The sequence below is a fragment of the Schistosoma haematobium genome, chromosome 3 (genome assembly GCF_000699445.3).
Source record: "Schistosoma haematobium chromosome 3, whole genome shotgun sequence".
NCBI lineage: Eukaryota > Metazoa > Platyhelminthes > Trematoda > Strigeidida > Schistosomatidae > Schistosoma > Schistosoma haematobium.
Window position 1 is genome coordinate 7557660 of NC_067198.1, and position 26006 is coordinate 7583665.

The following is a 26006-nucleotide window of genomic DNA, read 5'->3' on the forward strand; positions in this document are numbered from 1 at the left end:
CACCGGTTGAACGTCATTGGTTGGCCTAGTGTGAATATTCGTATAAGTCGTATTCGGATTGGTAGATAATTCGTGTGATAGAAAAACCAGACGTCAAGGTCATAACAGACTTCTTCCTCAAGTGTCACCATAACCAACGATTCTAGTGCGCAAAACATTCCCAGGTCTATTGAAACCACGCTCCAAACTACACATTTCAGCCTTCAACTCACGCACACTATGTCAAATCGGTCAGCGGCCCTCCTTGGCTAGAACCCTAGAATCTCGTACCATTGATTTATGCTGTGTCTCCGAAGCACGCATACAAGATCCCAGTGTGGTCATTCACTTGACCTCACCTCGGCAAAAGGGAGAGCCGACGAGTTAAACCCTCCGTGTATCTGGAGACCCGATGACCAGTTCTTGTGGACTGGCAGGTGTAGGCATAGCACTAAGCATGGGGGCGGAACAAGCGCTGTTAGAGTGGGGCCCCGTTAACAGTCGTTTATGTGCTGTTCGGCTAAATAGATCGATGGAAGATTTTCGCTCATTTTGAAATACCTGCTTAGACTCCGACTATGCTCTAATACGAGCACGCATCTCCTTGCACCTCACTGGACGCAAAAAAGCAACACTAAAATGAGCCATTAGAAGTGAATTGAGTAGCGAGAAAACCAAATGTAGATTCCAGGAACAACTGAGGTCACACTTAGGTAGTTCTGAAAACGAGGCTGACCCAGATGTTGATTGGAAAGATATACAAACAGCTGTGGAAAAAGCAGTGACATCTATTAGTACTTAAACCACAGGGTTAAAAGAACCAATGGATTTCTTCAAGGTCCATTGTACTGATAGATTCTCGTAAACTCGTCCCGTCAGGCTCTGAACACGATGAAGAGCGAAAGCAAATCAGATCAAGGTTGACCAACAGTCTAAAGAACGACCGTGAGAAGTGGTCAGCAACAAAAGCAAAAAAGATGGAAAAGGTAGTGGCTGTAGGTAACATCAGAGAGCTTTTTAGACTAACAAAAAAAACTGGAACTAAAAATTCAAGTGTAAGTGAGACTATCTCGGAAAAAGACGACATTCCTATCTACTCCCAGTCCAGACGTTTAGAACGATGGGCGGAACATTTTAGAGAACAGTTGCGCTGGCTTTCAGCTACTATACAACTACCCTCCATTTCCAGACAGTGTGAATGGAACATTGAAGTAGGTCCCCCAACTCTTGCTGAAGTTCAAAAGGCTATAGTTAATCTGAAACGAGGAAGGGCAGCTGGTCCAGATGGATTGGCTTCAGAGGTCTTTAAGGATGGTGGTCCAATTTTAGCGATTAGGTTGACTAATATTTTAGCTAAAATCCCATCTGACTGGTCACAATCACTTATCATCCCAATATATAAGAGAAGGTCATAATCATCCTGTGACAACCATAAAGGGATTAGTTTGACTAACATAGCATCTAAATTACTAGAATCAATAATTATCAGACGCGTAACAAAGACTCGTGAACTGCAAACACGAGAGAATCAAGCTGGCTTCAGACCTGGTCGTGGCTGTATCGACCACATATTCACCATTCGTCAGGTTCAAGAACACAGGCATACTCATAGGCGTTTGACAATGGTGGTCTTTCTCGACTTAAAAGCAGCACTTGACTCGGTAGACCGCGAGATTCTGTGGCAGTGTCTGTCATTGAAAGGCGTACCTCAGAAGTATATAAACCTTTTGAAGGTTCTTTACTTGAACACTACTAGTCGAGTGATAGCTTATGAGGAACTGATTTCGCAACCTCAAGTTATTTATTTAGATTTATTTGAACACATAACTATTGGTACAATAATGCGCCACACAAAACAATGAGAATTTAAGGGGAATGAAAAGAGAGAATACTAACAAAGAGATTGATGTAAGGTGGTGTAATAATAATAATGGTATAATGGGGGAACGAAAAGGTACAATCAGAAGAAATCTTTCAGTTAAGGAAGACACAACCACTTTTTTTATGAAGAAAGTAAAAGAAGGTTACAGCAGGATCGCCACCGGCTTCTATTCTGAGCCATATCTGATAACGTCTCTAGTCACTGTGTCGCACCATCTCTCAGACCCCAGCCAGGGAGTCGTGAAGGACCAACACAAGCCAGTCCTTTGCAGCTTTCTTTCATACTACGACGCCATGTCATACACTGACCACCTCTCCGCTTCTTCCAACCAGTCCCAGAGTCGGCAGATAATGCATGACGTGGAATTCTCTGGGACGACATTCGTAGAACATATCCAAGCCACCGAAGTCGGTGTTTCAAGATGGTGACACCAATTGCATTATCGTCTCTGTGCCCGAACACCCGATGCCGAACCTCTGCATTATTAACATGGTGTTGCTACTGGATGTCAGCAATCCTTCTGAGACAACGATGATCGAACATAGAGAGTCGTGTAACATCCTCAACTCTCAGAGGCCAGGTTTCACAAGCATAGAGCAAAACTGCTCTCACCGACGCGATGTAGATCCGACCTTCTACAGCCAGACTAACATCACGAAGGCGCCAAAGATGGTCCAGATTGGCATAAGCCGCTCTGGCTTTCACTATATGTGCATTGATCTCATCACTCACACCCCCAGGTACACGAACTTCTCAACTACTTCTATCTGCTTACCATCCAGAGTGAAATATTGCTTGCATCTGCGGGGATCGCTGGGTAAGTAATAGTGAGGTTAGACGTAGGGTATTAGGGAATGATGGTAAACCAGTTGATGAAGTTGTGAATTTTCATCGACTGAGATGGTTGGTCCGCGTGTCACATATGCCTGAACACCGATTAACACGACGTGCAATGCTAACCGGTGTTGGGGATGGTTAGAAGAAAGTTAGGGGCAGCCAAACCAAAACGTGGCATCAGTGCTTGAAGTCACCAACTTTTAGTCTTAACCATGTTGGTAGATGCAGACTACTTGGTTGGGGTCCGCGTGACTATCGTAACCAATGGTTGGAAACTCTTGGTGACATGGCTCAGAATCGATCACAATAGCGTCGGTGAATACACGCTCTGTCTTCCCTTAAACTAAGAGATTCAAATCGCTTCATTTCTTTCTTTCTACTAACTAATTCTTTCTTCCTATACTGTATCCTTATATGCAATTTTTCATTTATATATTACCACCTCTGAATTAACTACTTTTATGAATCCGGTGTCCATCTTGTTGTGTTAATGAGGTATGGCAACTTGGACCGATGCATATATGTGCCTGGTCCTACGTTGTAGCTGAGTGACTGATTGACTCTACTCTAATCCCTAGCTCTGGACATGGTTGTATTTTCCCAATTGTTTGTGCGCTGTGGTCTGGTTAATTACCTATTTCTTCATGTATCTTTTTACACTAATCTGAAATCGGGAATCAGATCGGAATTAGGAATAAATCGAGTAGTGTTCCAGTTGACTTGTCCTCTCTCACTCGCGTGCTTGTCAACCAAGCAGGTGATAGAACAGTTTTCGTCTGTTTATCTCAAGCAGTTGGTCTCACCTCGAACCCCCACATGCTAGCCTCAAGGTTAATCCAGTCAGCCTACCGCGTCAAGGTCTTAATCTAGAATACACAAGTTATCCTCTGCACAAAAGTGGGTAGACAGATCAAGGACGAAACATCCTAATAACTACCGCTTCTAAACAATTAGGATCAGTTCTATTTTGACTGAATGCGTTAGAATAATATTAATGAGACAGAGCAAGATAAATCAGTGGATGAATTTATTGATTTTAATTAGTATAATCTAACCTATATATCAGACAGGAACCTGACAAAATTGTGAATCAGTCAAATCACTATGTAGTAAAACACACTGTCGTCTCCCACAAACGACCATAATATAAAGAAATTACTTCCCGATGGACAGCTTAATAGTAACACATCAGAGCAGAATATTTCTTATGAAAATAAAACAGCTCACACAAATTAAAATACATTTTACCAAATAACAATATTATGAGTCTAGGATTATTTTTATTCACTTGAAGGTGATCGATCACTAATTTTCTGGGTGTTTAAAACCTGACAATCCTGTTAATTTCGGGGTTTCTGATAGTTCACTCTGACTATTGACGAATAGTTGAGTTTCTTCTGAAATACTTCCCTCTATGTTATTATGAGAGTTTTGTCGCCGTCATAATGATTATTTTTAATGGAATGGCTCGTATCACTATTATCATTACCACAACTATAAATAAATATACTATTAGTAGTGGTGGCAGTGGTACTATCATTGCTACATATCCAATTCACGTAATCATGATTCACATCAAATCTCAATGTGATATGATCAACTAAAATTGTTGCGAAATCCTTCAGCTCAACTTCTTCGTCTAGAAAAAGAGAACAAAACAAGTTAAAAAACAAAATAAACCCTGGAAAAATTAGTCGATAGGTTTATTAATTATTGAAAATATGACGGAATAGTTGATGTCTGTAAATCAACATGCAATCAGAATCTTTGTAATCCTGGCTCTGCCCATCAGTACCATCTTGCAGATTACAGAAATTTCGTTACTACAGGCTGACATAAAACAATTAATACCAAAGTTAGGGAATGATTGTAAATCAATGCTTTTTGAATGTGGTGCACAATTTCATCTACGAATAAGGAAAATGACGACTTAAAAGTGCACAACCATACACAGAACCCTGACAACCGTTAACTAAACTAAACAAACAGACAGGAGCAAATATTCATTTTAATCATTGAGATTAAAGAAAATTCCATCATAATGTCGCGGGACTGATTATATTTAGGAAAGAGAAAAATTATTATTCAATTCATTGATACCATTGACGATATGACTGAGTGGTTAGATTGTAGAATTGTTTCTCGCCTACAATTATGTATCCTTTTCTTTAAGATCACATTTCTATAATACCGTATAAGATCAGAGTTTGGGTTTTACAACTATAGTCTGAACAAACAAACGTATCTTTAATATATTGTACGTTCATAGCGTGTAAATTTGCTATGTTTGAAGCGGTTACGAGTTCACTTAGACTGCGAACGGAACAAAGACTTGCAACCAAGGACCAATAAACTAGCTATTCTATTGCGTCCCAGCCCCGCTAACTAGAGAGAGAAGTCAAAGTCCGAACGGGGAAGTATATTCCGCAAAAAGCCAGAAACAGGGGCGATCACAACAGACACAAATCAAAACATATATATACAGAACAAAACGGTCCTTGGGAAGCGTTACAAAATAGCATACTAAGAGATACAACGGATCAATAGCGTTCAAGATTCTCCCAAGTGGGAAATACGACATGAAGGTGAAAAGAGCGCTTTTGGCGCGAAAACAAACAAATTCAAATTTTCAAAATGAAAGTACAAAATTTGGACTTTTTACAAGTGAGTTCTGTAGATCTAACGTCCGCAATAAAAACTAAAGTAATGTCAGTATAAGAATAGGAAAAAATATAATCAGCTACGGAGTTGTATTAGATCCCGTCTGATCGCATCGTTATGACTGCAAGGCGATTTCATGATATTTGGGAGTCTGATTATCGATTAGTTCATCTATGTTGCCAATAGAAACAGTGACCTATTCTTGCATTATTACGTCGACCAACGGACAACAATCAAAACGTTTACACTTATTGATTATTTTTGCTGAACTTGCAGTGATGGTGAATATTCTGTCAAACACCTTTAACAGAATACATTAACAAGAATATTCTTTAGAGTATTTATTTCTGATTCTACTCTCGGTTGTAACACCATCACACTCCTAACAGGGGTGAACTATTCTGAGAAAGGCTAAGCCTATGATTGACTTTTTGAGTCGAGGGTGCTAATAGGACAATTACTTAATATTATTTGCACTTCTACGAGATAAGTATGGGAAGATTCATCACGTAACGTTTGTTCCTTAGAGATTACTGACAGCAACGGCGGTATAGATCGATCAATTCATTCTCACACCTCACAGTAGCTAGACAATGGATGGTTGACGTAAGATTGCATCTGTTTCGAGGTTAACTCGATTCCCGCTGATCTCATTGCTACATGAACCGCCGTAATCCTGAGACTGCTATTACGGAGTTCAAATTTATTATTACTAGATATCTCTGCCCGCATCCTTATTCTCTCAATAAAACGTAACAATGCCATATCGAACGAGTCGGTGTTTTAAGTATGCATCACCTCCAAATGTACTGCCAGGATTTCCACGCACAAACAAACAAGTACTATGAACTGTATATTTCAAGCTCAATCAGCTGTGTAGGATGTGTGATATTGAGCTTCCTAACATAAACTCTACTGACACAAACAGATGCAAACATAAACAATTTTTAAATATGGAACGTAAAACTATTATTTGTTGTTTAATGGCTAAATTATGTGTATATTGTATCAGAATGTAAATTAGTATTTATCTCTAATTTGTAAAGATACTATATATCACAATGGAATGCTATGTAAATAAGAAAGTAGTATCATGCAAAACAAATTACAAGTATGAAACCTACGGAAAAAACACTCTTACGCTGAAAATGAGTGTTACTAATTGCTCTAAACAAGTAGAAGAAAAAAGATTCAATTCTGGAACTAAAAGAAATCAGTACTTATTTGCACGATTATGAGTAACGGCTAATTGCGTATGAATGTTAATAGTGATATAGCGCATGAACGGATAAACACCAAACGATAGGATCAATGCCAAGGTAGGATTTGATAGTTTTAAAGAAATTGACCATTGGGCAGAAGATTAACAATAAATCTACTTTTCTGATATCCCAATGAGTAGAAAATCGTATTTCTGACGTTTCGTAACTTAATGTAAGTCACTTCTTCAAAGTAAATAAACGACCGAAATAAAACAAATACGACTTTATGTAGTGCAGTCAATCAGTAACAACGTAGAACTTCGTACGTACATACATCACTTCGAGTTGCCACACCACATTAGCACAGAGATGCAGTTGTCGATTCAAATCCCATAGTGGTAGAGGTAATAAGAGTATGAGTGTTTGGAGATGTTACTTAAAGAGTATAATACAGTGAAATAAATCTGGAAAGAGAAAAAAAGAGACGAGGAGGAATAGGGAGATCAAAATTTGGATGCACCTGCGCCACTGCAAACGATTTTGAGCCATGTCATTCAAAGTCTCTAATCATCGGTTGCTATCATCTCGCGGTCCCCAACCAGCTAGTCTACACCTACCAATATGACTCAGTCTACTTGTCAGTGACTTCATGGACTTGTGCCATGTTTTGGTCTGGCCGCCCCTAGCTTTCTTCCAACCAACTCTAACACCATAAAACATCTCACGTCGGGGCAGTCGGTGGTTGGGCATACGTAACACGTGTCCCAGCTATCTCAACTGATGAAGTTCCATTACTTCATCAATCGATTTGCCATCCTTACCTAGTACCCGTTTCCTAACAACTGCATTACTTACTCGATGGTCCCAGGATATACGAGCAATATTTCGAAGGCACCTATGATCAAATACTGGTAACCTACGAATATCCTCTACTCTTACCGGCCATGTTTCACTGCCATAAAGTAGGACGGAACGAACTACTGCGCAGTAAACACGTTCTTTGGTTGATAGACGGATATCTCGCCTACGCCATAAATGACGTAAGTTGGCAAAAGCTAGTCGAGCCTTCTGTATCCGTGATGAGATTTCGTCACACACCAGAACACAAGGGCTGATGAGACTTCCAAGATAAGTGAAGCGGTCGACAGGCTCAACTACTTCACTCTCTATCATTAGTTTGGATGTCAATGCAACCTAATCCTGAAGCAACGTTTTGCATTTCGAGGGGGAGAATCGCATCCCAAACATGCCTGCTTTGTTGCTTAGAGTGGTCAGAAGACTCTGCATTTTGTCAGCGTCTTCACCAAATAAAATTATGTCATCAGCATATTTTAAGTCAACAAGTGAACCTCCCGGTAGAAGTTCAACCACTGGAAACCTAGACGAGGAAAGTGTTACCTCTAAAAGTACGTCGACGACAAAGTCGAACAAGAATGGAGAGGGTGGACAGCCCTGACGAACACCACTTGAGGTGATCAATTCTGATGACAGTTCGCCATAAGCTCTCACTCTACCAGTTGTGTTCGAGTAGAGAGCCTTTATAAGGTTAATGTACTTCATTGGTACTCCTTTCAGTGACAAACACTGCCATAGAACCTTACAATCAACAGAGTCAAATGTTGCCTTAAGGTCAAGAAATACTACCATTGTGGGGCGTCTGAATGTGTGTCTATGTTTTAGAACCTGACGTAGTGTGAATATCTGATCTATACAACCACGTCCAGGTCGAAAACCAGCCTGGTTTTCTCTAGTCTGTTCTTCACGAGCTTTGGCTAGGCGTCGAAGTATTATTGAAGCTAATGTTTTAGACACTATATTAGTTAAACTGATTCCTGTGTGATTGTCACAAGAGGACTTTTGTCCTTTCTTAAAAACTGGCACAATCAATGATTGAGACCAGTCAGATGGGATTACGTCCAGTTCCCAGATTCTACCTAAGACCTCAGTCAATCTCGCTGCTAATACTGAACCACCATCCTTAAAAATCTCAGGAGTAAACCTGTCAGGGCCCGCTGCTCTTCTACGCTTCAGATTTCCTATAAATTTCTCAGCTTAGTAAAGGGTTGGAGGACTTACATCAACTTGCCATTCAAGTTGACTGGAGAGCGTGGGAAACCGAAGTGTGGCTGAAGGCCAGTTGAACTGATCCCTGAAGTGGTCTGCCCATCGATCCAATCTCCTGGATTGAGAATGTATAATATGTCCATCTTTCTCTGAGATTGTTTCGCTAACAGTCGGTTTCCTAATACCGGTTTCCTTAACAAGTCTGAGCAATTGTCTGCTATTACCTATTGCCGCTGCCTTTTCCATCTGTCGTGCTTTCGCTACCCACCACTGTTCACGATCATTGTGTATACTTCTTGTCAGCTTGCGCTTAAGCTGACTTCGCTCTTCATTATGTTCAGAGCCAGGTGGAATGAGTTTCCGAGCATCTATCAGTGCGATAGATGCTGTTGAGATCCAGTGTTTCTCCCTAACCTTACGGGTTACCGTACTAGCAGACAACATTGCTGTTTCCACAGCTTTTCGGATATCATTCCATGCTGCCTCGGGGTGGGCATCACATACATGTCTGCCTAACTGTTGTCCTAGTTGTTCCTGAAATATACTCTTAGCTTGACTATCATTAAGTAGGGCCCTAAGAGGTTTAATTGAAGCGTCATTCCTACGTCCAGTAAGACGCAGACAGATACGCGCTCGTACTAGAGCATGATCTGAATCTAAGCATGTGCTCCAGAATGAGCGACAGTCTTCTATCGAGCCCCTCCAGAGGTGGCTGATAGCGATATTATCTATTTGGGTCCAACGTTGGGACGAATCAGGGGGTCGCCATGTTAAAAGATGTTTTTCCTTATGCCTAGATTTAGTATTTGCAAGAAAGAGGCGGTTATCTAAGCATAGCTGCAACAGACGGTCGCCATTATCTGTTCTTTGAGCCACAACACTATAAGATCCACCCAGGTGTCTTTCCCTATCGCTTAGTTTACCTACTTGAGCATTAAAGTCACCATCCACTATTACCACATCCGAGCGCCTAACTTTTAGGAGGAGATCGGAAAGCTTTATGTAAAACTCATCTTTCACATCATCTGTGCTGCAGTCAGTGGGAAAATAGGCAGAGACGACGAAGAGGCAACGACGAGTGTCCTATCTTTTCGGGTCCTTACTGTTCCGTTCAGTCGGACAGCGCACAAACGACTGTCTACTGGGATTCACTCTAAGAGAGCTAGTTCTGCCCTAGGACTCAATACTACACCTACGCCGGCGAGGCCACGGGAAGCAGAATCCGGGCTTCCGGATACACGAAACGTGAATCGAGTCGGTTCTTTATTTTGGCATGGTGAGGTCAAATGAATGACGCTACTTGGATCCTGTATGCGCGTTTCGGAGACGCAGCACACATCGATGGCGCGGGATTCTAAAGTCCTAGCTAAAGAAGCCTGCTGTCCTATTTGGCACAGTGTTCGGACGTTAAAAGCTCCTACATGTAGTTTAGAGCGTGGTTTCAGGAGACCAGGAATAACGTTCCGCGTACTCGAATCGTTTGCCCTAGCAGTGCGAGGAGGGTTAGTCATGGAGATAAGAGAGGTATTAGGAGGTGTAGGAAGGATTTGAATGTGACCAACTTGGTCTCGTGTGCTGTTACGGGTATGAGGGCTGATATCACTTCCTGGCTGCCCACACTGTGGAAGGGTATTTCTTGAGGAACCTGGAAAGGAAATTGGATTAGTGTTGGTCTTGACGACCTGGGAGCGTGACCGCAGAGCCCAAGGGACAACTGCTTGAGGCCGGTCGCGCACGGCCTTTTTGTGGAAGGTTTTTGACGTGTTAGCTCCATTCTTCAAAGGGCCGCCAGAGACGGAAATCCGTGAGGCAAGGTGAGGTGTGACATTTTTAGGGTCGACCTTTTCTAACCCCACCCCTCCTTGTGGGAAGGCAGCATCGCTGCAGATGCTGGTTGTCCGAGGGAAACACCTTACTGCTGTCACACCTCTCTACAGTCAGCAGTACGACTTCGCCCTCAGACCTTGAGTTGCTGCTTTTAGTCTTACCGTTCACCAATCGACCTGCCTGGCATGGTAGAACCTACAGGAACATATGTTCCAGCCAATATAGCTCGGTTGGGTCATCACGATAGGCAAGCCCGACCACCGCGTCAAGGTAGCAGCTTCGGTCGGGTTATGTAGTGCAATATGATATATTACCATACAAACATTTTGGTCATTTATTTACTTTGAAAAAGTGACTTACATTAAGCTACGAAACATCAGGAACACAATCTCCTACTTATTTGGATATCAAAAACATCAATCTAATATTCAAAAGATGGAGTGTGAAGTGTTAGTGAGGAGGTAATAAAAGTCAGATAACTCAATTAAGAAATCATTGTAAGTAGAAAAGGTGAGTTTATAAGGATCAAATATCTGGGTCAAAACCAGAGGTTTATAAGTTCAAACCCGAACAATACTAATTTCTGTTTGGGTAGAAAGGTAGTATGACGTCACAAGGCTTCTCATGTAAGACAAAGATGAGTAAATAAACATATTTAAATCGATTGATATCTGAGTGCAAGTAACCAGTGTTATGTTCATCTAAAGATATGGGTCCGAATCTCATAGATTAATATCAGTTTCCGTGAAGATTGCAGCAAGTGCTCTTTGTTAAAAAGCCCGACAATGAGCACAAAAATGTCTCAGAGTTTCCTGTCGAATACGTTCAACTACATAAAGCACAGATCCATAAAACTGATAGAATGTGGCTACCAATGAAATTGTGAACTCGCATTTCGTCCTACTTGAGACTCGTCACCTGGATGTGCCTGTATCCAAGAGTCGTTGTTCACTTTAGGAGTCAAACTAAATACCTTCCGCTTCAAATGTCTAAAGCGTTATCAACCAGGTTACTGAGACCACATAAACAGATGGAATGGCCGTCCCAGATTCCGCATAAACACAGAAATAAGCACGGACTAACAATATTGATATCACGAACCGACTTAATTTACGCATCCACTGAAACCAGGAAGCACTGCATAGCTATTTCGCTCAGGTAGTAGTCCGCATCCATGAACCCGTATCCGGTGGTCGAACCATGAACCCCAGTTCTTGCGTGCTAACACGAAACCTCTAGACGAATCACCCGGCATCCAACGGTGATCAACATAAGAAATGTTCATGACGTAAGTTAAGATCCTACAATCTCCTCAAATCCAGAATACAGAAAATGGAGATCGTAATGTTGTTGTGAAGTGAACAAAGAATTAGTCGGGATAACCAATTTATTGTTTAACGTGAAATCACACAATGGCAAAGTAAAATATGAAAAGCATACATTAAACACATTATTTGCGCATCTTCCTTTAGTTGTCCATGAGTTGGCCATGAGTTGTATATATCCTAACCCCAAGTATTCACTACCCCGTCAGTCGACCTGACATACCGAGTACTGTGAGTCTAAGCTTAGAATCGCTAACTCTATAGTCCTAAATTATATGAGTATTACTTTGAAAACACCTATGATTGGGTACTAGTATCCTACAAATATCCTCTATTCTTAATCACCATGTTTCACATTCATAAAGTAGGACTGAGCAAAATGCTGAGTAATGAAGTCGCCCATCATTTGAGAAGTGGATAATCTCGCCTATGCCACAGGTGACCGAAGTTGAAAAAAGTCAACGGATTTTCTGAATTCGTGCCAAGATTTTGTCAAACATCAGATTATCAGGACTCAAGTTAGGTTAAGTATTCGATACTTTCAACTACTTCCCTTCCTATCATTAATTCGCGTGCTGACAGTGAAGTAACACTTTGTGTTTAGAGGGAGAGAATCGCATCCCAAACAAGTCCGCATTGTTTCTCAATGTGATCAGACGACTTTTATCTTGTCAGAGCCTTCACCGACGTTTTAAATTGCCTATTAATTCTAATTCTTCGACTTGAGTGATTGTTTCCTCCTATTTTCACTTTCCTTGAGAAACAAGTATGATTACTGGGTAGGTTACAGATAGTTTACGTGACGAGAGAACATTGATACAAAGTTGTGATTGATGAGTCACTCAGATGAAGAGAAAAGAACCGTACATGAACTATCATCACTATCAATATGAAGTTAGTTTTATGGTGTAGTACACTTGACAATCACTTTTACTTTTATAAATGTGACAATGAATTACATTTCACCTAGAAAATAAACGGAAAAGATGGCTCGTTACGTACAAATGTGAACTAAAAATGCTCCTCTCTCTTTATATAGTGAATACATTTATTGAGTTTCACACTAATTTGTTAACGTTTGTTTTCCCAAGTCTCTGACCTATTTCCTATGTTGAAACACTAACTCAAGTATTAGTTCTAACACTACCTTACGATCCGTATTTGTATTTCTTAATGACTACGTTTGGTTACGCAACGTGCGTCGTAGCTACCATCTATCCGTAAACTGCCGTGATCAATTCAATGCTTCTTCATTTATGCCCATAAAAATATTTTTATATATGGTGTATGGCTAGTGGAAGTAAGATATGATTGGTCACTGAGCGCAGGCAAACAGATACTCGGCTTACACTTGGTGATTTTCCTTCCTATTAATGATTTCTGTTCTGAACTCAATAAGTGTAGACCGCTTTGTAATTGTGTTGAATAAAGTATTGTCTAATCTATGCTCTGGTTCTCTTATTTTGGTTGTGAATCATGTATCTGGTAAAACGTGGTTCAATCTGTTTTGTATCATATCGATCTAGTATCCAGTATAGTATTAGCAAAACCTTGATCGCTAGTCGTACTATCGTTTATATCGTGAAAACAAAATATTTCTTTTTTATTTTTATATCGGTATATATGAGAGTAAAACCTGACGAAGAACTCATTTGAAAACAATATTGCCCTCCTATTCATGTTCTAATTTACACGATGACAATTTTTAACGTCAGAATCACAATCTGTCTATACACACGCATAATAAATTCATAAATACAGAAAGTGAAAAGAAAAACATTATTACCGTCAAGTACTCACCTGTCAGTATCGGGTTACCATCAACATACACAGTATGAGATGAAAAATTAGTTAACCAAAATATACCATCTTTACTTAAGCGTATTTGACCATGACAACGTGATATACGTCCACTGTCAATACCTTCCATTGATAAATCGATATGCGGTTGATAAACGAATGAATTACGACCAAATATGACCTAGAAAATATCAGCAAAGAAAGAAGGAAGAGTGTGATAAATTTCTTTTTTAAATGATGAGGAAAATTTGTAGCTCATGTGGAAGTAGTCTTCTCTATATGAGTAAAACTAAAGAAAAATTTTGAGAGTAGCCTTTAAGTAAAGTAAACAGTATAGTCGGAAGCCGAGTATATATATAATCAACATAAAATATGATACAGATGTTCATTCGCCCGAACTGACATTACCTGAATAGCACCACAAAATAAAAACAGCAAATTAGATCGAAATAATCTAGTAGCAAAAATTAGAAGAAAGACTAAGTCTTAAGAGTAAGGTTCGAAAAGCCTGAATGGAAAAGCATACATGGATAGAAATTGGAATTCAAGACTGAGAGGAAGATAACATATGGATGTATTGTTCTGTCGTGTACTATTGTTCAGTTTTGACTCCCTCAAGTTATTATTAATTAATTACGATTAGTCAGCCCCAACATTAACGATTTGATTTGATTTGATATAACAAACAACAATTCTTAATTCACATATTACAATTTCCAAATGATGTACTCTGTCTTAAATCTGGTCAATTTTATGGATTATTAATTTGGATTTATAATTGTAGAACCTGATGAGAAATTATTGAAAAGAATATTCTTCGTCCATACAACTGTGTTTTTAATATAATGGGAATTTTCCGGAGGTAATTACGAATCGATTACGTATTCTCTTTTCCACGTATAATATAGTTTCGTTCGTACTATAATTTCTTATTTATGCTGATGCGCTGTCAGATAACTAATCTATATAATCACATGAATTCTGAGTCATGAACTGAATTGTGTGGTACTGCAGAGGTTTTTCTACCTGTTGTGTTGTTCTGTTCTGGTCTTTGAGTAGGTGAGTGTGGGAAACTGTTTCCTGGGTTAATCGGTGTTAAGTATGTACTTCAGCCGCTATCTCAATGTCATTGAGTTACTTGTCAGAAAAAGTAATTAAGTAAGTCTAACATTCAACCTAGGCGAATAAATCAATAATCGAACTATATAACATATAACTACTCCTATAATAGCGGCCCTACCACATGAGCATCGATACAACACAAAAATGGGGCTTTCTTGATATCACATCACAGAGTGAGAAAAATACATCAAAAACCTTTTTTTCTTTTATCAAAAATTGTGTTCTCGATCCCGTAAGAGATGCTAATGCTGGATAAATTGGTTGTGGATCCATTATTTCTAGACCATTAGTTACAAACATTTCAACTAGACGTGTCCAACGTCTAGCCTCTTCTTTATTTCGACGTAAATGTGCCCACAAACGTCCGCGACGTCGATGTAATTCTAATCGACGCTAGAACAGAACAAAAATTATTATCCAATGAATTATCAATTTCATCTTGGCTGGAATTATGAATATACATCGAAATATGAAGACAAAATCTATTCACAAATGATTGATCACTGGGTGGTGGTTGCAGGTCAGAGACGTTACCACTGGGCTATCTAGGCCGCGAGTGACCTCCTGTAGGGCTGAGATGTATCCACAATAAATTGATCACTCAGTGGTGATCAATGTCATATGTGTCAAGTCCTTTTTAGTGCATATCGAATACTATCGACCAAGTCGCAATGTAGCCACTAGTCTAGGTGACTCGACATCTGTCATGGAGAACCAGTTCCCTCAAGACTACAGGCACACTTTGCTGATGAGTGCCAAATAGCACAAAATCTGGGTCCAGGGTCTCCTGTTGACTACATCCAACCACAACCTTATCTCAGACAAAATCTATTTATAGGACAGGTATTAGTAACCTGCTTATGCAAATGGAAGATGGTCGTACAATATTGTGAATCGATTGAAGGAAGGGATATAAAATACTGGATCCTGACTCAGTGGTTTAAAGGTTAAGCGCTTGTTATATTTTAATCAGCATAGAAATAAAGCATAGTAAATTACTAAAATGTTTGTCAAATCATTTCTCATAGATAGCAATCAATTATACTCGAGAGTTCGATTAAGTCACGTTTCTATCGTTTGACAAACCTCTAGCGCTGAGGAAGAAGACTATGATTGAATGAGAAGCTTTATTATTGAAAGCTTAATAATAATTTCTACAACTCCAAAGACGGTTTTCTCTTGAAATATTAGAGGTCATATAGAGACAATTTTGAATCTATCTTTAATTTTGTCTAGAACACTGGCGTGTTGCCCACTGTTACACATTACTAAGAGGACTACCTCCACACGTAAGACCAAGCACTCTTGGGTTCCCATGTTTATTATGTAATGAAAACTACCCCTTAGACCAATGCGGAAGGTTTAGAGATAAGGATATTAATGAAAAGATAGAATTTGTACTAAAGAAGTTGTGTCTGTTTGAAGGCAAACCACATAGCAAGAAACTGTCGAGCACCGAGGTCATGTGCCGTCGAAGGATGTGGCTGGAGACGCCATACCTTGTTACACAGGAAGCCAGAAGAGCAGAGAGATAGTAATAGTATTGTCCACATCAATACCGAACTCTGTACTGAGGAAAGTGTTAAACGTGTACAAAGACAAGTAGCAGAAAAGAAAATTGTTGACGTTAAACCCAAGGTTGCTAAACCGAAAACTATAATGCATTCTGCTGTTAAACCCAAATCAACTCCAAAAAGCCTAATGAAAAGGTCACTGAACCGAAAGTCAAGACACCGAAGAAGCCAGTAACTAAGACCCTGAAGAAGCAGCAGCACATATTCACCGTGATATCGTACATGATGTTGAGAAAGGCGCCTTTGTACGAGTTGATAATAAGAGTAAGGGTGCATCTGGTAGCTTTAAACGAGCTAATGCTAGTCTTAGATTACGTGTAGTTGGGACCAAAATAAGATTGCAAATGCCCTTTCAGAAAGAGGTTGTGGATGGCATTTTAACATTCCTAGAGCTAGTCATTGAGGCAGTGTATATGAATGCATAATAAAGTCGATAAGAAGGATTCAACGATCGCTACTGTTTCAGAAGGTATTGACGGACGAGACTTTGGAGACGTTTTTAATAGAGGCTGAAGGAATACTAAGCAACCAACCACTCGTAAAGCTAGTTAATGACCGTGATAACCTGGATATACCCGCATCAAATAAGTTATTGTTAGTTCATAGAGGTGTATCATTCGATGAAGCGCAGATGAGTAAAACGTGCTTACATAACAGATGGAAGGAAGCACAACAACTAGCCAACCTATTCTTGAACGGATGGTTACAAGAGTACCTACCAACCCTTCAAGCGACATGAGAAGAAATCTACAACCTGGAGATTTAGTGTCAATAAACAATACTGGCTCGCAGAGAAATCTGTGGCTGAAAGCTATAGTTAGACAGGTCCAGATGGACGAGTCAGAACAGTTTGGCTGAAGACAGCAAGTGAAGAGATCAGTAGTGATATACGGAACCTGTGCCTATTGGAATAGGCCGATTATTTGAGCGCGGCAGTAGCGAAGTCAAGTCATTGTTTAAGCGCCCACCACGTCAATCCGGTCGGATGTGTCTGTCGACTGTCCCTGTTGCATTTGACCTGCAAATTGAAGGACATTATTAGAGTATTGGTGTGACTCATAATTTTTTACTCATTTCGATAAAACACGCAGTACTGGTCGGTATGGTTGTGCGTTCCACTTGATGACTAAAATTCCTTTAACTACTGTACTAATCTAGTTGTTTTTATGTTTAGAAATAAAGTTGAAAGTCAAGTTGTCCTTGTTCTGACTACAGCTTTCACATAGACTCTGGGATCGCCAGTATCGCGTTTACAGTTCTAGTCGTATATCTGTAGGACAAATTATATCCTACAACAGATACTCCTCGGATGATTAGATACCATGTCACCCAGCTCCACAGTCAAAAGAGACGTTATCACTGAATTATTTGGGCTGAGACTGACGTTCTGTAGGATTGAGAAGTGGTTAGAATTATTTAATCACTGAGCAGTGACCGATATCGTGTATACTAAGTCCAAAGAACGAAATGACAAAAGAAAAATCGAATATCATCTACAATATAAATTGTCCCAACTGCGAGGAACACTACATTGGACAAAGTAAATGGCCACTTCACCTTTGCCTGCACGAACACTGATTAGTGGTCAAATGCCATGAAGTATTCTCGCTTATATCAATCAACTGTGGATACACATCCGACCAAAAAAATCCTGAGATCTTGGATATAGGAAATTCTAAAAACACCAGAGAATTTTCCAAAGCTCGGCACTCAGGTCAATCAGCAATTAATAAACAAATTAAAATCGATACAATCTATTAACCAATCAGAAGAACCGTGGACAAATATAGGACCGAGGATCAAATCAACAGAAAATATAATCCAAACAAAGAAGTACACAATGACAGGTTAAAAGTCAACAATAGCCAATCAAGATCGAAGTCTACAGGACAAACTGCGTCGTATGTTGAGAAGTTCGAACACTTCACTTCTGTCTGAAGTTTGTGCTGATGATGTTGTTCAGAAGAACGATGAAAGCTCCACGACCAAACCAAATAGCTCAGAGAACAAAACTCCATCAAAAGTCCGTCTTAGTGTTGATCTAACTCTATTGACCAGCCAGTACTGCTTATAGTCCAGATTGTTTGATGGCGACGTCTCTTCTGACTGTCATATGATCCAATACTCTGACAAGCATAAGTTCCCTTAAGGTTGCAGACACACCTTATCGACGAGTGTTAAGAAGTACGAAACCTAGGTCGAGCAGGATTTTTGTCGACTACCTCCAAACGCCATCTGACGTTTCAATATAGTGCATGGGACATCAAGTAGCCGAAAATAGTGTCCAGAATGTAGCTTGGTCGATAGAATCCAATCAGTACTAAGATTTGACATACAAGACAATGGCAACTACTACTCAGTGATTAATTAATTGTAAAGATGATGCCTCTACTAACTGTTTGATAGTTTTCATACATATTCAGTAGGAATTCAGCGTTAATGTTATGTTTTTTATCAGAGGCAGACAATCTCCTCGTGTGAACAATGGTGATGAGGACTACTGAAAGCTGCTGTGAATCCTTAGCTCAGAGAAATCACTGTTGATAACCTCAAACTTTTAATCCTCTACATTATGTCGTCCTTCAATTACCAATAAACAATCTCTTGAAATATATATACAACAACGATGTGCAACAATACAATAACAGTACTAAACAGTACGTGTAACAAAACTGATGTGGGAGAGAATCATAATGATTAGTTTACTTAATCAGACCTGTCGATGGTCTGATAGGCGTTAGATGAGTTATATATTCTCCTACCCATATCATTACTGTGATTGTTGTCGGTTTTTGGTGCAGAAATGTACTTACGTTCTAGTCAGATTAGTCACGTGTTAGTATTCTGAGTTGTGTTGAATTCCTGTAGAATAGACACTGGGAGGGTATCTAGTATAGATATCTGTTTAATGCAAATTAGCGTCCTATACGCATAGACGAGGAAAACCGAATGTTATAACAAAAACCTTTAAAAAAATATATTCATATGTTACTATCATGTGACTTTGTGGTGAGACTATTATTTATAGACAACTGTTGAGCGAATCGAAAGTGACCTTGGAAACATCCACCAATTTACTAGAGCTAAATGAGGATTAGAAACTTGTGTGAAGGACAACTATTATGATTTACAGTTGATAGTTATGGTTAGGAATTAGATTTAGGGTTTTCATCACGAACCAACATCAGCTAAAATGGCAAAACGCTATCTAACCAAATGGATGAATGAACTTAGCACCAAAATCTAAGACGCGTTATACTAAATATGATTTGTTCATTCACAAATTATCTCGATCGTTGCTCCTACCTTGATGTGGTGGTCAGACTTGTCTATCGTGATGAAGCAACCGAGCTATGCTGACTGGAACAATCGTTTTTCAAGTTTCTACCATGTCAGAAAGGTCGGTTGAAGAACAACAAGACTGAAAGCGGTAAACCCAAGGTCCGAAGACAAAGTCCTACTGCTGACTGTACAGAGGTGTGACGGCAGTAAGGTGTTTTCTTCAGACAACCAGCATCTGCAGCGATGCTGCCTTCCCACAAGGAAGGGTGGGGTTTGAAAAGGTCAACCTTAAAAATGCACACCTCACCTTATCCACGGATATCCGTCTCCGACGGTCACTGTATTCATAATCAACCACCCTCTTTAATTCCTATTATTCCACCTACATCGACTTTCAACTCTAAACTTCCTCTTTCGGCTTTGTTATATCCGGTGAAGATTAAATTACGGGTAACTTCCAAGGACTATTCATGGACTAATATTCTTATTGTATAACTACTCAACAATTACACTATGTATATTTATATTCCTTTTATGATAAGCTTTATTTTGACCTATAATTTATTATTGTACGATTTACGGTTCTTAAGCTACGCTCAGTCTATTAGTTACTGTCCCCTTCATTCATAGTCACTTTTTGGCTTATTTGTGTACACATGTTATTTTCTATTTTATGTTACGTTGTGGTCTGTCTGGTTGATATATAAACCGATTATGTCTGAATTAAACGATTCGACTCATATTACGGAAGCTGATATTCTGTTCTGGACTCAAGTGGAAGGGCTCGGAGGACATAGGACCAATAAGGACGCTAAACTGCCCACACCGGTTGAACGTCATTGGTTGGCCTAGTGTGAATATTCGTATAAGTCGTATTCGGATTGGTAGATAATTCGTGTGATAGAAAAACCAGACGTCAAGGTCATAACAGACTTCTTCCTCAAGTGTCACCATAACCAACGATTCTAGTGCGCAAAACATTCCCAGGTCTATTGAAACCACGCTCCAAACTACACATTTCAGCCTTCAACTCACGCACACTATGTCAAATCGGTCAGCGGCCCTCCTTGGCTAGAACCCTAGAATCTCGTACCATTGATTTATGCTGTGTCTCCGAAGCACGCATACAAGATCCCAGTGTGGTCATTCACTTGACCTCACCTCGGCAAAAGGGAGAGCCGACGAGTTAAACCCTCCGTGTATCTGGAGACCCGATGACCAGTTCTTGTGGACTGGCAGGTGTAGGCATAGCACTAAGCATGGGGGCGGAACAAGCGCTGTTAGAGTGGGGCCCCGTTAACAGTCGTTTATGTGCTGTTCGGCTAAATGGATCGATGGAAGATTTTCGCTCATTTTGAAATACCTGCTTAGACTCCGACTATGCTCTAATACGAGCACGCATCTCCTTGCACCTCACTGGACGCAAAAAAGCAACACTAAAATGAGCCATTAGAAGTGAATTGAGTAGCGAGAAAACCAAATGTAGATTCCAGGAACAACTGAGGTCACACTTAGGTAGTTCTGAAAACGAGGCTGACCCAGATGTTGATTGGAAAGATATACAAACAGCTGTGGAAAAAGCAGTGACATCTATTAGTACTTAAACCACAGGGTTAAAAGAACCAATGGATTTCTTCAAGGTCCATTGTACTGATAGATTCTCGTAAACTCGTCCCGTCAGGCTCTGAACACGATGAAGAGCGAAAGCAAATCAGATCAAGGTTGACCAACAGTCTAAAGAACGACCGTGAGAAGTGGTCAGCAACAAAAGCAAAAAAGATGGAAAAGGTAGTGGCTGTAGGTAACATCAGAGAGCTTTTTAGACTAACAAAAAAAACTGGAACTAAAAATTCAAGTGTAAGTGAGACTATCTCGGAAAAAGACGACATTCCTATCTACTCCCAGTCCAGACGTTTAGAACGATGGGCGGAACATTTTAGAGAACAGTTGCGCTGGCTTTCAGCTACTATACAACTACCCTCCATTTCCAGACAGTGTGAATGGAACATTGAAGTAGGTCCCCCAACTCTTGCTGAAGTTCAAAAGGCTATAGTTAATCTGAAACGAGGAAGGGCAGCTGGTCCAGATGGATTGGCTTCAGAGGTCTTTAAGGATGGTGGTCCAATTTTAGCGATTAGGTTGACTAATATTTTAGCTAAAATCCCATCTGACTGGTCACAATCACTTATCATCCCAATATATAAGAGAAGGTCATAATCATCCTGTGACAACCATAAAGGGATTAGTTTGACTAACATAGCATCTAAATTACTAGAATCAATAATTATCAGACGCGTAACAAAGACTCGTGAACTGCAAACACGAGAGAATCAAGCTGGCTTCAGACCTGGTCGTGGCTGTATCGACCACATATTCACCATTCGTCAGGTTCAAGAACACAGGCATACTCATAGGCGTTTGACAATGGTGGTCTTTCTCGACTTAAAAGCAGCACTTGACTCGGTAGACCGCGAGATTCTGTGGCAGTGTCTGTCATTGAAAGGCGTACCCCAGAAGTACATAAACCTTGTGAAGGCTTTTTACTCGAACACTACCAGTCGAGTCAGAGCTTATGGCGAACTGTCATCTGCTTTTGCAACCTCAAGTGGTTTCCGTCAAGGCTGTCCACTTTCTCCATTTCTGTTTAACTTCATCAAAGACCTACTGATGGAAATAATGCTCTCGTCGACTGAATTCTCGGGTATTGATATCCTTCCAGGAGGTCCACTTATCGACTTAGTATATACAGATAACATAGTCCTGTTCGGTGAAGACGCTGATAAAATGCAAAGTCGTCTGGTAGGACTGAGGAACAATGCCAGAATATTTGGGATGCGCTTCTCTCCTTCTAAATGCAAGTTGTTGCTTCAGGACTGGCCTGCGTCAACACCTGAACAAAAGCAAGGGAATGAAGTAGTCGAATACGTTGACAACTTCACTTGTCTTGGAAGTCTGATCAGCCCTAATAAATTCGAGTCTGACGAAACCTCTGTACGGATTCAGAAAGCTCGTTTGGCTTTTACCAACTTACATCACCTATGGCGAAGGCGAGATATTCGTCTATCAACTAAAAGACGAGTATACTGCGCGGCAGTTCGTCCTGTTTTAATTTACGGCAGCGAAACATGGCCATTAAGGATAGAACACACTCGTAAGCTACTAGTATTTGATCACGGATGCCTTAGAAATATTGCTTGCATCTGCGGGGATCACTGGGTAAGTAATAGTGAGGTTAGACGTAGGGTATTAGGGAATGATGGTAAACCAGTTGATGAAATTGTGAATTTTCATCGACTGAGATGGTTGGTCCGCGTGTCACATATGCCTGAACACCGATTAACACGACGTGCAATGCTAACCGGTGTTGGGGATGGTTGGAAGAAAGTTAGGGGCAGCCAAATCAAAACGTGGCATCAGTGCTTGAAGTCACCAACTTTTAGTCTTAACCATGTTGGTAGATGCAGACTACTTGGTTGGGGTCCGCGTGACTATCGTAACCAATGGTTGGGAACTCTTGGTGACATGGCTCAGAACCGATCACAATTGCGTCTCTAGTTAAAGCGTGAGATTAAAATTAATTTATACATTTCTGCGAACTAATTCTTTCTTACTGTATTATATCCTTATACACAATGTTTCTTTTATATATTACTACCATTGAAGTAACTACCTCTATGAATTTCGTGTCCGTCTTGTTGTGCTAATGGACATCTAAGATGCAGTTGGATGATCTAGACTTCGCAGATGATCTGGCCCTTCTATCCCAAACGCAACAACAGATGCAGGAGAAGACAAACAGTGTGGCAGCAGCCTCAGCAGCAGTAGGTCTCAATATACACAAAGGGAAAAGCAGGATTCTCCGATACAACACAGAATGCACCAATCCAATCACAATTGACGGAGAAGATTTGGAAGATGTAAAAACCTTTACATATCTGGGCAGCATCATTGATGAACATGTTGGATCTGATGCAGATGTGAAGGCGCGGATCGGCAAAGCAAGAGCAGCATATTTACAACTGAGGAACATCTGGAACTCAAAGCAACTGTCAAACAACACCAAGGTCAGGATTTTCAATACAAATGTCAAGACAGTTCTACTGTATGGGGCAGAAACCTGGAGAACTACGAAAGCCATCATCCAGAAAATACAGGTGTTTATTAACAATTGTCTACGCAAAATACTTCAGATCCGTTGGCCGGACACTATTAGCAACAACGTACTGTGGGAGAGAACAAACCAGATCCCAGCGGAGGAAGAAATCAGGAAGAAGCGCTGGGAGTGGATAGGACACACATTGAGGAAAGCACCCAACTGCGTCACAAGACAAGCCCTCACTTGGAATCCTCAAGGCCAAAGGAAAAGAGGAAGACCAAAGAACACATTACGCCGAGAAATGGAGATAGACATGAGAAAAATGAACAAGAATTGGATGGAACTAGAAAAGAAGGCCCAGGACAGAGTGGGTTGGAAAATGCTGGTCAGCGGCCTATGCTCCATTGGGAGCAACAGGCGTAAGTTGTTGTGCTAATGAGGTGTAGCAACTTGGACTGATCCATATATGTGCCTGGTTCTACGCTGTAGCTGATTGACTGGCTGATCATAAATTATAGTCTCGCCTCTTGTTTTTTTAATAACTAACACAAGTTGGTCAATTACTTTTGTTTATGAAGTCTATTGTAAAACGTTTAGTTTATCATATGGTTTGTGTACTTTGGTTTAAATTGATAATATTACATAGGTAACTAGTGTTTGTGAAATCGTAAGTTTCTTGGTTCAATGATAGATTCCTACAGTATCGTGTCAATCTTATTCGACTAAAAAAATCTACCAAAATAAGTAGTCGTATTTTTCTGCGAAAATTAACTCCATACATTTCCACCTATAGAAATTCGATTGAATGAACAGACGATTTAAGGATGTTAGCGGGACATAGACTGGGTTAAAGCATGCTCAATGCACGATTGCTTTGGTGCACGCTGATTGGTTAATTCTTATCTAATCAGCACTAGTCGATACTTGGAGAATACTCTAGAATCTTTTCATGTAAAAACTATAAATATACTAACGTTTTCCATATTGTGCTTCTTACTTCCACCTAACCTTGTTATTTGGAATATAATCTTTTTCCTGTTCAACCGTGTTCTGATTTGGGGACTTGTCGAGTGAATCGGTGTACGAGAATACTAAACAATAGGAATAGCTGGGTCATAACCTGTAAGAAAGAAATATAACAAAGGATGATAACAATCGAGGGTTTTTCGTTAACTATTGAACTGGACTAGTAAGTTGAGGTTATTCGCAACTTGGTATCCACAAGGAAGGAAAAGAAATAGAGTAAAAAACACATGGCTGTGATACTTTAACGTGGACATTAGGACCATGAATGGCACCTAACACTAACTGGGAAAGAGAGCCCAAGATAAAGTTGATTGGAACAAAATTAGTTGACGTTGTCAAAACAATAAGTTAGCTGTAACAGTAATCAAAACTGAGCAAATGACTGAAAAATAGCTGACTACGCCTATTATAACAAACCATAGTTTTGAAGAATAGATTTCTACTTCCTCACTTACAGCAACAACACAACTACTCAATAATTAGAGTAGAAAAATACTTACTTTAAAATCAAATTCTTGATTACTTAGTAATGATGGTACAGGTGATGAACTTATAAAGGACAATAAATGTGATTTATTACTTGTTTCTTGTATTAGTAGTGAGTGACTCTGATCATGGTCGATTGACGATTTCAACTCTAGACCTGTTGCTATTGCTCCACGTGTACTGGACGTTGTTGTTGTTGAAGAAGAAGAAGAAGCGGCAGAAGTCGGAGAAGAGTGGTGCTGTAGACTAGGATGTACAAGTGAATCATTTAATTGACTAGAATATTCTTTAAGGAGTACTTCCAAGACTGTTTGTGTAACAAGACCTTGGAAACCATGATATGATGTTTGATTTAGCATATGTTGTCTACGTGACACTGTCGATGGTTCAGTTAATTTAGGGATTCCTGCAACGACTGCATTGGTTACTGTCTCCTCTAATAATAATTCTGTATCAGAAAAACTTTGTGGATCACCACCTAATGCTATAGAATTAGAATAACCAACATTTTTCAGCAAAGATATACCATCACAATTTTTTATTGCTGTTGTCGTCGCACCTGTTGTTTTGACATCTGGTGAAGTCGATAATGAGGTGTTAAAGTTAGGTATTGACTTCAACTTTACACCATCTTTTACAACGATGCAATGGCAACTGTAGAAACGACACCACTGACGATATAAATCTAGTTCATCTCGTCCATGGTAGAATACTGTTGGATATTTGCGTAAAATTTCTGTAAATATGGAGGGATTCTAGGATAACGAATGAAAGAAAACACGTGCAGAAATCAGTCACGTATATTCATTAAATTTCTAATTGGAAAACTTTCAACAAAACAGC

The 26006-nt window shown here is 39.9% G+C and overlaps 1 protein-coding gene across 3 annotated transcripts in view; it reads right to left on the minus strand.

Moving 5' to 3' along the window:
• The window catches only part of MCRS1 (Microspherule protein 1), a 43665-nt gene continuing 17659 nt past the window's right edge, over positions 1–26006 (minus strand). Inside the window, exons 6-9 of one of the 3 annotated variants that reach the window (XM_051212894.1) lie at positions 25178–25918; positions 14895–15092; positions 13578–13758; positions 1–4337 (exon numbers count right to left, since the gene is read on the minus strand). In XM_051212894.1, the coding sequence (XP_051068820.1) occupies positions 4111–4337; positions 13578–13758; positions 14895–15092; positions 25178–25918 (1347 nt within the window). In that variant the 3' untranslated portion in view covers positions 1–4110. Of the gene's footprint in view, positions 25919–26006 lie in introns of all 3 variants that reach the window. The other 2 variants (XM_051212893.1, XM_051212895.1) reach the window with 2 other exon arrangements.